The sequence below is a fragment of the Podarcis filfolensis genome (genome assembly GCF_964270895.1).
Source record: "Podarcis filfolensis genome assembly, chromosome: 3".
Lineage (NCBI taxonomy): Eukaryota > Metazoa > Chordata > Lepidosauria > Squamata > Lacertidae > Podarcis > Podarcis filfolensis.
The window spans coordinates 118,525,804-118,542,905 of record NC_139606.1 but is presented as its reverse complement, the minus strand read 5'-3'; the positions used below and the strand labels follow the sequence as shown (position 1 = coordinate 118,542,905).

Sequence of the window (17,102 nt, the reverse complement as noted above, 5' to 3'; positions counted from 1 at the left end):
TTGTGCTCGGAAACACAAAACGAAAAAATGTCGATAGGTCTAGATACGGCTTCTAACGCTTCAGTATAATCTCCAAAGAATAACATGGAGAAGGTTATTGAAATGGCAGGACTGAGTTAGAGCTGGGAGGGTGACCAGATTGCTGCTGGGGCTGCATTTTGGGGAAGGGACGGGGGCTTTGTCCCCTGTGTTGATGAAGCCCTGCTAACAGGAGGTGGTGCTGGGTGGGAGGGAGAGGTTGTGCTTCCCCCAGCATGGAAGATCCTATGCTGTGAAAATGCAGTGCTGTGAAAATGCAGGATCTCCCCACCCCCTCAGCAACAGAATTGCAACCTTGGGCAAAGGCATCCAAATCCCACTCAGCAACGAACCGTGCTATCATTGCATTAAAGAAAAAAGAAAAAAGCCCACAGAATTGCTCTCAGATGCTCCAAAGTATAAAAAGGAGTAATTGCAGCCAAGTAAAGGCTACTTGCTCTTCATCTACATAGTTCCATGGTGTGTTGGAAGCTTCTTAGATTTGCTTATAAAGCGATTGCTTTAGCAGCTTTTGCAAACAGATTGATTGCCCTTCTTTTATTTTATTTTATTTTTTAAAAAATCTCTTCTGCCTTTTAGCTTATTAACTTGCTTTCTTGGCTCACTGCCATCACAATTTATTCCTGTTGGCAATTTGCCAGTTTCTTTTTGCCTTTAGTGGCCTCCTTATAGCTTGAGTGGTTGAGTGGCTGTTCTGTGTTCATAGCTGTATAGCCTGCTGAGGCAGAGAGTGCGTGTAGAAGAGAAGTATGAGCCTAAACCAGAGAGAGAGAGAAAGAGCCTCGCATATTTCTGTGCAAAAGCAGCCAAAGTGCATTGCAACTGGAGAGCTAACATAGGAATAGTAAATGCACTCTTAAGCACAAAAATGCAGGCTGTGATAATAATGAACCTAGTGCAATACAGTGGAGACTCGGGTTGCAAATGTGATCCAGGCAGGAGGCATGTTCACAACCCGCAGCGCTGCGTCTGTGCACGCGCAGGTCGCGATTCGGCGCTTATGCGCAAAGCGCGATTTAGCGCTTCTGCACATGTGCGAGCACCGAAACCTGGAAGTAACCCGTTCTGGTACTTCAGGATTCAGCGCTGTGCGCAACCCAATAACGCACAACCTGAAGCGTCAGTAACCCAAGGTATGACTAAAAAAAATTTTTTTCCTTCCAGTAGCACCTTAAAGACCAACTAAGTTAGTTCTTGGTATGAGCTTTCGTGTGCATGCACACTTCTTCAGATACACACGAAAGCTCATACCAAGAACTAACTTAGTTGGTCTTTAAGGTGCTACTGGAAGGAAAAAAATTTTTTTTTGTTTTGACTATGGCAGACCAACACGGCTACCTATCTGTAACCAAGGTATGACTGTACTTGCTAAGAAAATGCATATCTGTGGATCAAAAATCTCATAAAACTGACCATAATAAGTCTGCATCCTCTTGATTTCTAGTAATGAGCAGGAAAAGCAGTTTTTTGAGGATACATTATATGCTCCTGCATTCTTTTTGAATCCCCCTTTTCATGCTCATGATTAAGGTGGTATGAAATGGGCCAGCTGACTAGCCTTACATTGTACACACTGACCATAGGAATCTGCCTTATACCCAGTCAAACCATTGGTCCATCTAGCTCAGCCGACAGCAGCTCTTGACGATTTCAGGTGGAAGAGTCTCTTCCAACCTGACCTGAAGATGCCAGGGACTAAACCTGAGACCTTCTGGGCAGATGTTCCACCACTGAGCCCCAGCCCTTCCTGAGGGCAGCAACTGAATAATTGAATTGCTGACATGTAGATTCTTAGCAAGGGATGCGGGTGGCGCTGTGGTCTAAACCATGAGCCTCTTGGGCTTGCTGATCAGAAAGTCGGCGGTTTGAATCCCCGCAACAGGGTGAGCTCCCGTTGCTCGGTCCCAGCTCCTGCCAACCTAGCAGTTTGTAAGCATGCCAGTGCAAGTAGATAAATAGGTACCACTCCAGCGGAAAGGTAAACGGTGTTTCTGTGCACTGCTCTGGTTTCGGTGTTCGTTGCGCCAGAAGCGGCTTAGTCATGCTGGCCACATGACACAGAAAAACTGTCTGCAGGCAAACGCCGATTCCCTCGGCCTGTAAAGCGAGATGAGTGCTGCAACCCCAGAGTCGTCTGCGACTGGACTTAACTGTCAGGGGTCCTTTACCTTTACCGTAGATTCTTAGCAAGTTGCCGTGAGCCCTTTATCATTGCATTTTATTATTAGCTGATGCTCTATGTTAGTGACACTGGTCTGGTTTTGTTTTTACCGGCATTTGAAATGGTTATGATATGGGATAGAGCTGGATCAGATAATCTTGAACTGATGCCTGGACCCTCACTAACACATCCCGTGACTTCTTCTTTGAATGGATTAGATTGCAGTCGGGGTCATATTCACAAAACATCCACAAATACTCCAAGAAACTCACGTCCTTAATGTGGGCTGTCCTTAATGTGAATTCTGGATTATTTTAAAGCATGCATAGGCTTTGATTACTGAGGAGCTTAGTAACTGAGCTTTGCTTTTCTACAACAGCAATGAGAAACGGCGCAGGGAGCAAGAGAACAAATACTTGGAAGAGCTGGCAGAGCTGCTCTCAGCCAATATCGGAGAGATCGACAGCCTAAGCGTCAAACCTGACAAATGCAAGATTCTGAAGAAAACGGTTGACCAGATTCAGCAGATGAAGAGGCTTGAACAAGGTAAATCGGCAAGGCCCTTTGGGCTTCTCTTGTTTGTCACTGGTGTGTTTGAAGGTGGCTAGCGGTTCCTAAACTTTTTCAAGCCACACACCCCTTGGTTCAGTAAACGCATCCACAGTGCCCCATGGCCAATAAAAAAAACTATTCAGAATAATGGTTTGCACAGCCATTGAGGAAGATAATAACACAATATAATTCAAAACAATTAATTGCACATTTATTCAAAATCCAGTTAAAACTAGTTTAATTATTTCAACAAAGTGGATGGACTTAATCCAATGATCCCAGCTTTTCAAAGTCTAATAGTCATTTACACACCCAGCACCCCCCTGCCACCCCCTTGCCTCTTGGTGGGTTAATCCACCCACTTTGAGACCCACTGTTTTAAGGCAAGACTTTCACAAGGTGTGGCCTAGATCCTCCTTGGAGAGGGCGGTGCAGCAACTGAGTAATGAAAGTATATGATTCAAAAACATCCTTCCCCCGCTCCTGAGTCCCCTTTCTAAACACCTTCCCCACAACAAAGATATGATAGCCATCTTCAACTATCTCAAGGGCTGTCACATGGAAGATGGAACAAGCTTGTATTCTCCCGCTCTGGGGGGCAGGACTCGAACCCATGGCTTCAAGTTACAAAAAATGAGATTCTGACTAAACATCAGGAAGAACTTTCTGACAGTAAGAGCTGTTGGATAGTGGAGCGGACTCCCTTGGGAAGTGGTGGACTCTCCTTCCTCGGAGCTTTTTAAGCAGAGGTTGGATGGCCGTCTGTCAGGGATGCTTTAGTTGAGATTTCTGCATTGCAGGGGGTTGGACTAGATGGCCCTTGGAGTCCCTTCCAGCTCTCCAGTTCTGTGGTTCTTTGATGGAGGCATTTACCAGGGAGAGTCAGTGGCACAGAAACGGGTCAGCACAACACATGCACACACAAACACACACACACCCTCTTAACTCATTCATTCTCCCCTACAGATGCCTCCCCTGCTCTCACTCGCAATCTCTGCAAATAGGGGTTTTCAGACTGGCCTCAACTAGAGATCAGGCATTTAGGATGGAATTACCGTATTTTTCACTCCATAAGATGCACATGACCTTTAGACGCACCTAGTTTTTTTGGGGGGGGATCAGCTCACAGTTGTGCAGCTTCTTTTGCAAAGGGGAAAAATCCTGTTTTTATGGGGTTCAACTCACAGTTCTGCAGCTTCTTTAGGAAAGGAAAGGGAACCGTTTCTACAGTTTCCAGACAGATAATCTAATCAGCCAGTCACATGTCGCTGGGGAAACAAATGGCCTCCATCTGCAAAACTTTCAGCAATGGAAGCCTGGGCTCCATAAGACGCACAGACATTTCCCCTTACTTTTTAGGAGGAAAACAGTGTGTCTTATGCAGTGAAAAATGCAGTAATTGTGTCGTGCAAAGGAGAGAGTTCCTTCAGCACAAGCATTTCTGTTTGTCTGGTGGAGCCATCCCCTACCCCTGTGCCCCGTTCTGTGAGTTCTCCTAATCACCCAGAGCAAATTGGGGGGATGTGTATGGGGATAGACAGAGACAGGGAGCAGCATAAGGCCCTGTTGCGCTTTGCATAGCTTGAGGGAGGCGAGGGTGCTGCTGCATTTTGGTCAGCAAATTTGCAGTTGCTTCGCACATTGCATGTTTAAGTGGCAACTTAAGTGTAGGTTTAAAGTGTAGTGCATGGATCCTACAGTCGTATTCATTGCTGGTAGCCACCCCTTGAGTCTATTGACAGAGGCAAATGAAGGTGTATTGCATGAAATGGCCTTCTCTCTTTGCAAGGACTGCAGAGGTCAATTCTCAGAACCACCTTTGCTTTCCTTGATAGAGTTTGTAACTAAATAATATTTACTTGTAGATTGTTAGAGAGATCTCCACCATCAAATCATGACTGAAGTGTTATTGGGAACAGCCCCTTCCTTGCTTTTATTTCATTTCAGCTTCATCCAAATACGGCTTAGTTAGTAAAAAGAGGCTGTCTACAGGGTGGATTGATTTAAATTAAGGCAATTTAAACCACTGATTTAAATTGCTCAGAAAAAAGACCAATTTAAATAATTTGGTTTAAATAACGTTGCTCATTTTTTTAAATTGATGCATTTCCTGAACAAGAGTGCATCCTAATCATCATCAGGTTTATTTTGTTAAAAATATATATATTGTTAATGAGAGCTTGTACTAATGGGTTTCCATAACAATCAAAAGTGGTTCGTTTGCAACTAAATGAAGTCTTCATACTACCTAGGCTGGGAGCAGCATCCAAATCTTCTGGCCATGCAGTCCTCGGACCTTTTGCGTTTGACCATTGTCTGCTTAGAGACTGGAGTGGCAACTGGGAAATTAATAGATTTCCATTTAGCTGTAAGAAAACTTAAGTAAGACCACTCGCTTAAAGACAACGGTCATGATCCACAGCAGAATTTGGAGTGCTCGGTTGTGAGCAATTTCCCTTTCTCTTCCTGGAATCACTTGCCCGTGTCTTCCACATGAGGAACCCTTTGTCCTCTAAGGAGCTCATATGGTTCTCTCTGTCCCCATTTAAACCATGCAATAACCCTGTGAAGTAGGTTTGACTGAGAGACAGTGATGGGCCCAATATCACCCAGTGAGCTTTATGACTCAGTGGGGCTTCGAATCCTGGTTTGCCAGGTCTTAGCCCAACACTCTAACCACTCCCCAACACTGGTTTTCAGTATGGAAAGTACATTTTCTCACAGCTTGGCATGGTGGATAAAATATTCATAATTTGCAACAATAATAAATACAATACATGACCCTTTAATTTATAACATTTGTCCTAGAAGTCAAATACTTCCTACATTCCCCCTCCCCTTTTCCATAGAAGAAAACAAGAATAAAAACTTAATTTTTGTACCCCATCCATCTAAGTGGGTTGCCCCAGCCACTCTGGGCAGTTTCCAACATAATATACAAACAACATCACACATTAAAAGTGGGCTTTCATTTCAGTGTGTTTGAAAAAGGATCTTGAGCTGTTACCTTCTGAAGATATTTCATTTCTTCATTCATTCACTAGATTGGTCAACTGATTAATTACATTTATATGCTGTCTGTCCTCCAGGGAGCTTAAGGCAGCATACATAGTTCTCTCCTTACAAGAATTCTCACAACAACTCTTTGTGGTAGGTTAGGCCGACTATCCCAAAGACATCCTGTGAACTTCAAAGCAGAGGCTGGGGGTTTAAACACAGACCTCCCCGCCCCCAGACAGGATCTCCTACATCTGCAGTGTGGTATAGTGGCTAGAGGACATTTCAGTGTTTTCATCTTGCTATGTTACATTCGGGGACGCGTTTGGCGCTGTGGGTTAAACCACAGAGCCTAGGACCTGCCGACCAGAAGGTCAGCGGTTCGAATCCCCGCAACGGGGTGAGCTCCCGTTGCTCGGTCCCTGCTCCTGCCAACCTAGCAGTTCAAAAGCATGTCCAAGTGCAAGTAGATAAATAGGAACTGCTCTGGCAGGAAGGAAAACGGCGTTTCCGTGCGCTGCTCTGGTTTGCCAGAAGCGGCTTAGTCATGCTGGCCACATGACCCGGAAGCTGTACACCGGCTCCCTCGGCCAATAAAGCGAGATGAGCGCCGCAACCCCAGAGCTGGCCACGACTGGACCTAATGGTCAGGGGTCCCTTTACCTTTACCTATGTTACATTCAGATTTCATTTTAAACAGAGTTACAGTCATACCTCATGTTACATCTGCTTCATGTTAAGTTATTTCAGGTTACGTCCTGCGGCAACCCGGAAGTACCAGAAAGGGTTACTTCCGGGTTTTGCTGCTCGCGCATGCGCAGAAGCACAAAATGATGTCACGCGCAGGCGCAGAAGCGGCGAATTGCAACCCGCATGTGCGCAGACACACCACTGCGGGTTGCCTTCTTTTCATGTTGCAAACGGGCCTCCGGAACGGATCCCGTTCTCAACCAGAGGTACCACTGTACTGTTTTGTTTTGTTTTTAAATGACATTGTAACTGACATTTAAAAGTAAAACTCTGGTTTTAAATCTTTCGGAATCCAGGTGTTTGTTTGTTTTTTAATAAAAAGATTAATTATAGAAAGAGCCAGGATGCATGGGAAAGCACCCTGAGAATCCATCCACTGAGGTCTTCCCAGTGTTGTTCAGCCTCACTCTGTATTGCCCAGCTTCTGTTTTGGGTGGGGGGGGCAAGAGGCAGTGGGAGAGAAGCCCTTTAACAGAGTCACTGGCTGTGGAAATATCCAGGTGGAAATAATGCATATTTTCAAAAAGAGAGAGAGAAAAAAGTTCCAAGAGTTTCTGTGCTTTTTCAATGGCCCTGGCGAGAGAGCGGTGCCTCTCTCGTTCCCTGCCCTCCCACTGTGGCTGAATCGCGAACGGTTGGGAGCATGAGAAATGGGGCTCTGCCAGCAGCTCAAGGCCTGCCCTGCAGCAGACCCTCCTTTGCTTGGAAGAAGGCGCTCCATATTTCTCCTCGAATGAAACGCTCACCTTGTGGCACCAGCAGCTCTTTTCAAAAGACAAAGCGCTGGGCGTGGAACTTGTCTGCTTGCCTGGGAGCGAAGGCTGTGCTCAGCATCCCAAGATGCAAGCGGGTGGGGGAGAGGGCCTCAGGCTTTTGCAAAGGAGATTTGCCGTGTCCCATAATACGCATGTTCCGATCGTAATGTTTTCATGGCCTTACTCCCGTCGTTTGTGCTCCTCGGAGGTAAAATACCGAGCTTGCAGGAGGCTTGGCAACTGACGATGCCCTCCTGGTCGTGCCTCTTCGTAGAACTGGGATCGTGCCTGCCTCATTGCTGCTGTTGTTGTTTAATTAGATACTCGCACTTCTCGGGATTATTGTCAGAAGTAAAATGGATGGTTTCCACATTAGGAACCATGTTATTCCTGTCCCAAGTTAAATATAAATGTGTTGGGGACAAAGAGGTGTTGTTGGTACTTGCGAAAGTGTCTTGAGATTCTAGTCATCTGTATTCCTCACTTTCTTCCAGTGTAGAGAGTTGGCTTAATTTTTTTTAAAACCAACAATTGTGTGTGTCAAATTTTGTATGTTGGTATTTATGCAAAATGTTTTGAATCTAATTCTGAAACAGGCCCTAGCTCAAGTGTAGCACACGTAGTTGGTGGGCAGAAGATGTTGAGTTTGTCTCTGACATGTCTAGTTGCACCGGAGGCAGGCTTGTTAAAGGCTCTTGGATAACATGACTGGTAAAGGTACAGTCAGGTTGCATGTTTTCAGGTTGCGCACCGTGCCGAACCCGGAAGTACTGGAACAGGTTACTTTCGGGTTTTGGCGCTTGCGCATGCACAGAAGCACTAAATCGCACGTTGCGCATGCGCAGAAGCGCCGAATCACGACCCCCACATGCGCAGATGCAGCGCTGCTGGTTGCGAATGCTGCGGGTTGCAAACGTACCTTCCACACGGATCACGTTCGCAACCCAAGCGTCCACTGTATCTGTATAACACTTGAGATCTGTACTCTGAACAGTAGGTGGTTATAACTCAGATGGACCAATGGTCTGATGCTCTAGTGGGCAGCCATACATCACTGGGTAAAAATGGTAATCTGATGTTAATGATATCAACCTCTGATGCTGTGAGGATATGAAAGCTTACAAGTTTCACATCAGTTTGCCTTCCCCTGGTGCCCTCCTTCTGTTTTGGGACTACACCTCCCATCAGCCACAGCGAGCATGGACATATTGATGGGAGTTGTAGTCCAAAATACTGGAAGGGCTGGGGAAGGCTGTGTTGGACAAATAGAAATTTACTGAACGTTTACAGTTTCTTTAAATAATTTATTTCATATTGCACTAAGGAATCTTATAGTGTATCGAAGTAAAGTTGTCTCTGCCCTTGTAGCTTTCAGGTGTTCTGTTCAGTGGTTCCTTAACTGGGCATTCTAGATATAACTGAAACAATCTATTTTATCATTGTATTATTTTCCACAACTTTTTAGACGGGAACTATCCCAAAGTTTCGAACAAGCAACTACGTTTGATCCATTTCCCTGCTCAAATTTTGATTTTGGCTTTGACAACTGAAAAATACTCCCACACATGCTAAACGGTTCCTAGAGAGAAATTTTCCCTGTGCCTTTTTGTGGGTGTCAGAAGCGCCAGTCTTTCTGGAAAAACACATGATTTGGGCTGTATGTGGAGGAAACACACCCATGGTACCTACGGGACCGCCTCTCCTGGTATGCCCCGCAGAGGACCTTAAGGTCCACAAATGACAACATTTTGGAGGTCCCAAGTCACAAGGTGGTTAGATTGGTCTCAACTAGGGCCAGGGCCTTTTTAGCACTGGCCCCGACTTGGTGGAACGCTCTGTCACAAGAGACTAGGACCCTGCGAGAGTTGACATCTTTCCGCAGGGCCTGCAAGACAGAGCTGTTCCGCCTGGCCTTTGGTTTGGACTCAGTCTGACCCTTATGTTTCCCTCCCCTTATGGTTTTGATCTATGGGCTACTTTTAAAATGAGGCTGCATTTTAAAGTGCATTTTAACCTGTATTTTAAATTGGGTTTTTTCCCCTATTACGTTTTTACTGTAATTTTACTGGTGTTAGCCGCCCTGAGCCCGGCTCTGGCCAGGGAGGGCATGGTATAAATAAATTATTATTATTATTATTATTATTATTATTATTATTATTATTATCCCTTCCGTTGCTTCCTGTTGCCTCAGGAGTGATACTGTGGAACCCAGAGGTCAGACAGAATTTAGACAGGACAGGTAGTTGGGAAACTCCTGTTTGGTATTGAGGGGTGTCACATTTCATGCACATTACAGATGAAACCAGAAGGGAGTTTCTTATCAGGTAAGTGCTTGAGAGTCTCGGCTTATTGCCTCTTCAGCAGTCATTAGTTTTCTTGGCAGGGCACAGCATGGCTGAACATTAACGAGAGCAAGAGCTACTACACAGAGTGGTTCCTTGAGCTTTGCTCTCCATTACCAGCTGGTCTCTTTTCTGCTGACCATGTTGTTTGTGGGGGTGGGAGGGTTGGAGGAAGGAAATTGCACCTTTTCAGTTTCGCTCCATTTAACTCTGGGCTGTTGGGCAGGAGAGTAGTATCTTAGGCAGATACTAGATAGCAGAGTAGTATCTTAGGCAGGGATTGGGAGGCCGAATGTGGCCCATAACATCTTTAAATCCAGCCTGTGGCCTCCCCTCTCCAGCTCTGCCTCTAACAGAGCAGTTAGGTTTGCTTTATTATTTGAAAGCTTACTAGCTATACAGGAGGGGATGCAGGTGGCGCTGTGAGTTAAACCACAGAGCCTAGGACTTGCCGATCAGAAGGTCGGCGGTTCGAATCCCTGTGACGGGGTGAGCTCCCATTGTTTGGTCCCTGCTCCTGCCAACCTAGCAGTTCGAAAGCACGTCAAAGTGCAAGTAGATAAATAGGTACCGCTCCAGCGGGAAGGTAAATGGCGTTTCCGTGCGCTGCTCTGGTTTGTCAGAAGCGGCTTAGTCATGCTGGCCACATGACCCGGAAGCTGTATGCCGGCTCCCTCGGCCAATAAAGCGAGACGAGCGCCGCAACCCCAGAGTCGGCCACGACTGGACCTAATGGTCAGGGGTCCCTTTACCTTTACCTAGCTATACAGGAAGATCTTCTATCTTAAGCGTGGGAGATGAATGAATTGCGGGGGGAGTGGGAATGGGTGAACGGGATGCATGCATCTGAGTGTGAGACATCAAGAAGGTGTCTGTGGCCTCACTCACCTTTTGGGCTCCAGCCCTGTCCATTGCTGGCATGCCTTTTCCAGCAGGTATTAGCACCAATTTGTGCATTAGATTTCTGTTTTTGCTCATTGGTGATCTTCCACCTCTGGATACCCAGGGAAATGTGATGTGTGGATATGTTTCACACTGCAGCCCTCGGAGGTTAAGCAGATTATATACTTGAGAAAAGTACCACTATTAGATCTGTTTATGTTTTCCCCCCAGCTATGCTCTCTGCTAAGCAGAAGGCTCAGGAGTCTTTACTAAAAGACTGGGGACAGGTGGGTCTTGTAGAGTTTTGGCTGGGGCGGAGAGACTGTTGGGTGAAAGGGTAAGGAGAGAAGGTGGGGACTGAGCTCCATGTTCAGGTCCTGGAGGCAAGAAAAAGAGAAGGAGCCTTCAAGCCCTGCTCCCCTTCTTGTGATTTCCAGAGGTGTTTGGCTGGCAGCTGTTGAAAACAGAATGCTGGACTAGGAAAACCCTTGGACTGATTCAGCAAGGAAGTTCCTACTGAGCTCTGGTCCTGATGGGGGCACAGGAGAATCAGAACTCAGAACTCACCTGCTGCCTTCTGCAAGATTAAGGCTTAGAGATGTTTGTTCAAGAGGGGGCAGAAGGACATTGATATTTGGATGTAAGGTAAAGCGGTGGTGATTGTAGGGAGTTAAGAAACATGAAGAGGGATGTGGGGTGGCGCTGTGGGTTAAACCACAGAACCTAGGACTTGCTGATCAGAAGGTCGGCGGTTCGAATCTCCACAACGGGGTGAGTTCCCGTTGCTCGGTCCCTGCTCCTGCCCACCTAGCAGTTCAAAAGCACATCAAAGTGCATGTAGATAAATAGGTACCGCTCCGGCGGGAAGGTAAATGGCATTTCCGTGTGCTGCTCTGGTTTGCCAGAAGCGGCTTAGTCATGCTGGCCACATGACTCGGAAGCTGTACGCCGGCTCCCTCGGCCAATAAAGCAAGATGAGCGCCGCAACCCCAGAGTCGGCCACGACTGGACCTAATGGTCAGGGGTCCCTTTACCTTTACCTTAAGAAACATAAAATGGCACGCCATACGAGAGGGACTCGCACAAGTTGATGAAAATTCTTCTCCCCACCCCCCAAGCCACTGGGAAGCCTTGCCTAGCCTTCCTGATACCTGCATGTTTACCTGATGCCCTACTCTTTTCTAAGCCATTGTCCACATTCAGCGAGGAATAGAATCTTGCAGTGTTGTTGGAAAATTGAAACTTAAGGCCTCGGAATCATTCTGTTTTTTGTTCTTGTTGTTTTTCAGTTTGTCATGAATATTCAGAGGCATAAAATGCACAGACCCAGGCAGAATTCAGAGCCTTAGACAAAGCAGTAGAACAGTTTTCATTACAAAGATAGGATGTGGTGCAGCGAGTTGCCCAGCAGAGTTGCATGTGGGGGCAGCAGAAGCCTAATGAGCTGCAATCTTGTTTGCTCAGCTGCAGCAGAGTCATATGCCACCAGTCACTCTGCAGTGAAACCTAGGGGCTCCTTCTCCCCACTCTGCTTGTGGTTGGAGCTGGGATGCTTCAGGAACCCACCAGGAGTGATGAGTGGTGCAAAGGAAATGCCTTTCAGAGCTCTAGGACACAGGCCAACTGATGCAGAAGAGATGATGAAGCTGACTTCATTAGAGCTTGTAAATGCTTCCTTCCTCGAGCAGAAAGAGCTATAAACGTGTGCAGCTACGTTACCTGTTAATTATTACTATGCTCTGTTTCCTCTCCTTTCCTGGGCTGCTTCCTTATGAAGGTCTACAGCAGGAATTCACCAGGGGAGAGATCCTGGTTCAGACTGTCCCAGTGTCCCGGATTGTTATGGCAATGTAGAGCTGATCCACTTGCTTGCAGACAGTTTGAAGGGAAGGTCTGTTTGTCCAGGAGTAAATATTACTGTCCTCTGACGAGTGTTCAGACGCATAGCCGTGATTTCCTTTCCCCTCCACACTTCTCCTATCATCTGTTTCAAAGAAAGATTTAGCTCTGCCAAGGCTCTGTGGCTTAGCTGCACCGATCCCTTCCCAGGGTTGAGCATAATCTGGAAAAGAAAAATAATTTTACACAATTTTAGCCAATGTGATTGATCTGTGCTGCGCTGACTTATTGGCGGTACTCTATATATGGTCTGAATTGTAGGCCCTCTGATATTCAAAACCAGAAGCCAGGGCTAACGAGGTTCCTGGCTGCAAATAAGTTCAGGGAATAGCTAAGTAGGAAAAGAGAGACTGGTTGCTGTGGAATTTCTAATGCAGCGAAGGGAGGGACTTTCAAATAAAGAGACCAAAAAAAACAACAAATCCCCTTCAAATTCCGTAAGCAGAAATTTTTAATGGATGTTTCTCCGGCATCGAGAGCGCTAATTGGAGCTCTCTGCAAACAGCAGAGCTGCGGAGCAGCAGGTGGAAGTTAGCAATGAATGGCAACAATCCACAGTTCAGTCTCCCCTCGCCAAGTGCTCCCCAGAGGCAGTTCCTCCTGCTGACGGATTTCAAAGCTTGCCCCTCGTGAAGAGGTGAGAGGGCAGCTCTTCCTCCCCAACCGGGAGAATCTCATTTCTTTCTCTCCCTCGGAATTAGAGGGAGGAGCCCAAGGGAGAACACAGGAGGCCTTCTGAATCCATCCCGCGTGCCTATACATCAGCGGAGGCCTCCTCCTCCGCCGCCGCCAGAGCTTTGCATGCTGGGCTGCTGTTTGAAAGTATCAAGCAAATGCTTTTAGAGCGGCTTTCCCGGGGCTGGAGCCCTTCCAAGGCTAGTAATGTACAGTTGGCAGGACACGGAGTTTGCGGCGGTGGCAGCAGCCTGGGGTGCATCTGCCAAGACAGCCATAAACCAGGCAAAGGAAGGGGCCAGGCAGTTAATTTTTCAGCACTCCACCATCCCACAAAAGTTGCATGGCGATTCTGAGCCAGTGAGGCTCCGTGAATGCTGCTTTTCAAGCACTCAGCGCCCCAGTTTGCCAGGGAGCAGAAGAAAAGCTCTCTTGATGAAGTCATAATTTTGCTGGGTTGGGGTTGGTTTTTTTGCAAGTGAATGAGGAAGGAGGTTTAAATGTCTGCACCCTGGAGAAAGCAGTGTTGCTTGCTGCTGACCCATCTTGCATAGGACCCCTCTGGTTACAAGAGTCCTTTGCTGGTCCACGAAGCCCAGCATTGAGTTTCCCAAAGCAGCAAACTAAAGCTTTTTCCTGCAATAGCAGTTTACATGCAGCGTCAATCTACCAAATTGTTACGTGTCATCTCTGAGAAGGCTTCCTCTCCTGCCCCCCACCCATGAAGTGTACCAGACTGACTCTGTTCCCACCACCGGCCACAAGCTGCAAAGTGATCCTCACCTTCCCAAAAAAGAGGCTTAAGATGGAGAGCATCCTTGATGGATTGCGACCCATGTCAATTAGTGTATGTCGGGTGCCATTTGAATTCTCTTCCTCAAGCACCAGGAATGTTTAGAGCAGTCCTAGTAATGCTCCCTTCCAAAGCTGTTTTTTGACCCATATCTGCCCGGGTTGCGTCAACAAGGCGCACCTCTCCTGCAACACTTGCTGCTGCTTCTCTTCTCTGCCTGTGGATCGTGGGCTGGGACAGACCCAGAGGTGATCTTGCTCAGCCTCCAGCCCTTCGGCAGCATCTGCCTGTTATCTCCCATATGGATTAATTTACAACCCCTTAATTAAAGCAGGCCACAGCTTGATTTAATTAAATTTTCCAGGACTATTGACAAACTTTAAATCAATCAAATAAAATCAGGCCGAAAGAATGCACCCTGAAACCGGACACCCTTAAAAGCTTAAACCATGGCCACTGAAAGCCAGCAATGTTGCTCTGCTAATAAAATAGGAGCAACATAGAAAGGCTGCCTTATAACAGTTTTGGCATTGGTCCATCTTGCGCAGTATTGTCTACTTTGACTGGCAACAGCTTTCCAGGATTTCAGACACAAGTCATTCTCAGCATTTACCTGGAGATGCCAGGGGATTGAACCCGTGGCCTTTTGCATGAAAGGCCTGTGCTGCAGCCCTTCAAATGAGAATTGCCTGGTGGGTCAGGCACCTCTCCTAGTGCAGCACCCCATGTCCCACAGAGTCCAGGTGCATGCGTCCGTCCCCCCCTTTTAAAAAAATAAATCCATCCCGAACTTTTAAAGCAGGTTTTGAATACATCAGATTTTTCTTTTGGAAGGAATCAAACTTGGACACCCAAGTTAAATCTGAAAATTACTTTTCGCAGTTGTGGATTTGCATGTGTTTGTTCAGCAGTGTTAATCCCTTTTAAATTCCCTCCTGGAACACAACTGCTTTTGTTAAAGTTTTTGATTTCACACCTGGTAATTTCTTCCAAAACATTACTTAAAAAGAGAGAGAGAGAGCTCCGTAGAAGAGGTTTGCGGCAGAGTAGACTGGTGACTGGGAGTGGCCGCCGAGACCATGTAACACTGGTCCTGAAAGATCGTAATTGGCTCCCAGTACGTTTCTGAGCACACTTCAAAGTGTTGGTGCTGACCTTGAAAGCCCTAAATGGCCTCGGTCCAGTATACCCAAAGGAGTGTCTCCATCCCCATCGTTCTGCCCGGACACTGAGGTCCAGCGCCGAGGGCCTTCTGGCGGTTCCCTCACTGTGAGAAGCGAAGTTACAGGGAACCAGGTAGAAGGCCTTCTCAGTAGTGGTGCCTGTCCAGTGGAACGCCTTCCCAGCAAATGTCAAGGCAATAAACAACTTATTTTACTTTTAAAAGACAACTGAAAGTGGCCCTGTTTAGGGAAGTTTTTACTGTATTGTTTTTAATATTCAGTTGGAAGCCGCCCAGAGTGACTGGGGAAGCCCAGCCAGATGGGTGGGGTATAAATAATAAATTATTATTATTATTATATTATTATTATTATTATTTGCCCAGGAATGAGCCAAGTCTGGGTGTTTCAGGTGACTATTGTCTGTCTCTGCATTCTGCCCAGCATCAAGTCCCCAGATTTAGACCCCTGCATTTTCCTCCTGCAGCGATGAGGCCATGGGATGATAGGTTTGGAGAGGTACAGTCGGGGTGCTGTGCACAAGAGCTAGCTTGCAGTGTCTGGCTGGCTTTTTGGGGAGATAATCTGCTGAATTAAAAGCCCTGGTGTCGCAAGGCAATCCACATGTTCTTGAATCTTATAAGAACTTTGCTGCTTTTGTTACTCTCGTGCTAAGAATCATAGTTGACAGTTAGAATCACCAATATTCTCCATCATTACTTCTGCCCACTATGTTTACGAAGAAGTTTAAAAAGAATTATGCTTACTGTATGCAAGCTTGATCAACAGTGTGGTTGCAGACCTCTGACTTGCAAATTAAGGGGATTTGAAATTAAATAAAGGATTTTAAATCAACGCGTTCGGTGGTGCCACATTAAAGGTTATGTCATATCTAAAATTGGATCATGATCTTATCAGAGCTTGATTGTCAGTCTAAATCTAATCGTGTCAGTTTAGCTACATTGAATTTTAATGGAGTTCTCTTTCCTTTTTGATTTAAAGGAAACCAAAATTGTGAATCGATTCATGTGTTCCGTAAGAGGCACTCTGTGTTCCCCATGCTTTGGAATGAAACAGATAAGGAAGATCTCATACTTCTATGTTCCACTCTATTCAAAATGTGACCAGGGCTTGACAGGGGGTTCTTTTAGGGAGGGGGGCTGAGGGAGATACAAGAGGCTCATAAGACAGTATGGAGAGAGTGGACATGCAGCTTGACATCTTTCTCAAATTGCCAGAACTGCATCATCTAATCAGGTTACTGGCCAATAGGTTTCCCCTTGATGTGCCAGTGCCAGTTGCCCTGGTGGAAGCAAACTGGGCATTGTCTTAGAGCACATGGTAACCTAGAGGCAGAGACTGCATAGCAACTGAACAGGCCAGGAACCAGAGTGAGAGAGAAGCAGGTGTTTCAGAACCCTGGACAGGCCCATGGGAAGAGACGGCTTGTATGGGGATGGACAGGGATTGAGTTCCGATACTTAACAGTATTGATGCCTGAGGACACCTCCCGAGTTCTGCATCCTTGCTGGAAAGTGGAGACCCTTAAAGAGGCAGCCATTTGGCCTGAAGCCTGGCACTCAAATCCCCTCTCCTGGGTCTTGCTGAAGTTGTGCGCAGACTTGACTGCACAAGAGGGTCTTGGAGCAAAGATCCTGGGCCCTTGGAGAGGTCCCACTTGAAAGGGGGTAGTCAGTTGGGGCCTTAGTTTAGGTGTCTCAGGTTAAGAAGGTCCTTGTTTGCTGGTCTCGGGCCCAGTGATATCCGAGTCCTGTTCCAGGGTGCCTGCTCCTGCCTCTCCTGATTCCATTGGTTCCTCTTCCTCCAAGTCCAACGACAGCGATTAGAAGTGCCTTTTATCAGGGTCCTTTGGTTTGCCAATCACCTTTTCTCTCCTCCTCTCCTCCCCCTTCCTTCCAGTTCTACAGACTAGTAAATTGGGATTGTTTTAATGAAGTGCCAGCATTGGGACATACCAGTCCTCTGCACCCTGGACAGTACAGTGGTACCTCGGGATGCGAACGGGATCCGTTCTGGAGCCCCATTCGCATCCTGAATAGAACGTAAGACGCGTCTGTGTGTGCACGGGTCACGTTT

The 17,102-nt window shown here is 46.6% G+C and overlaps 1 protein-coding gene across 6 annotated transcripts in view; it reads left to right on the top strand.

Annotated features, from left to right (window-relative positions):
* NCOA1 (nuclear receptor coactivator 1) overlaps window positions 1–17,102 on the top strand; it is a 281,772-nt gene that overhangs the window by 183,080 nt on the left and 81,590 nt on the right. For all 6 annotated transcript variants that reach the window (XR_014545798.1, XM_083604769.1, XM_083604770.1 and 3 more), the window contains one exon: window positions 2,580–2,746. Coding sequence is in view for 5 of the 6 variants with exons in the window: in XM_083604769.1 (XP_083460895.1) it covers window positions 2,580–2,746 (167 nt within the window). In the remaining variant the exon portion in view is untranslated. The remainder of the gene's footprint in view (window positions 1–2,579; window positions 2,747–17,102) is intronic.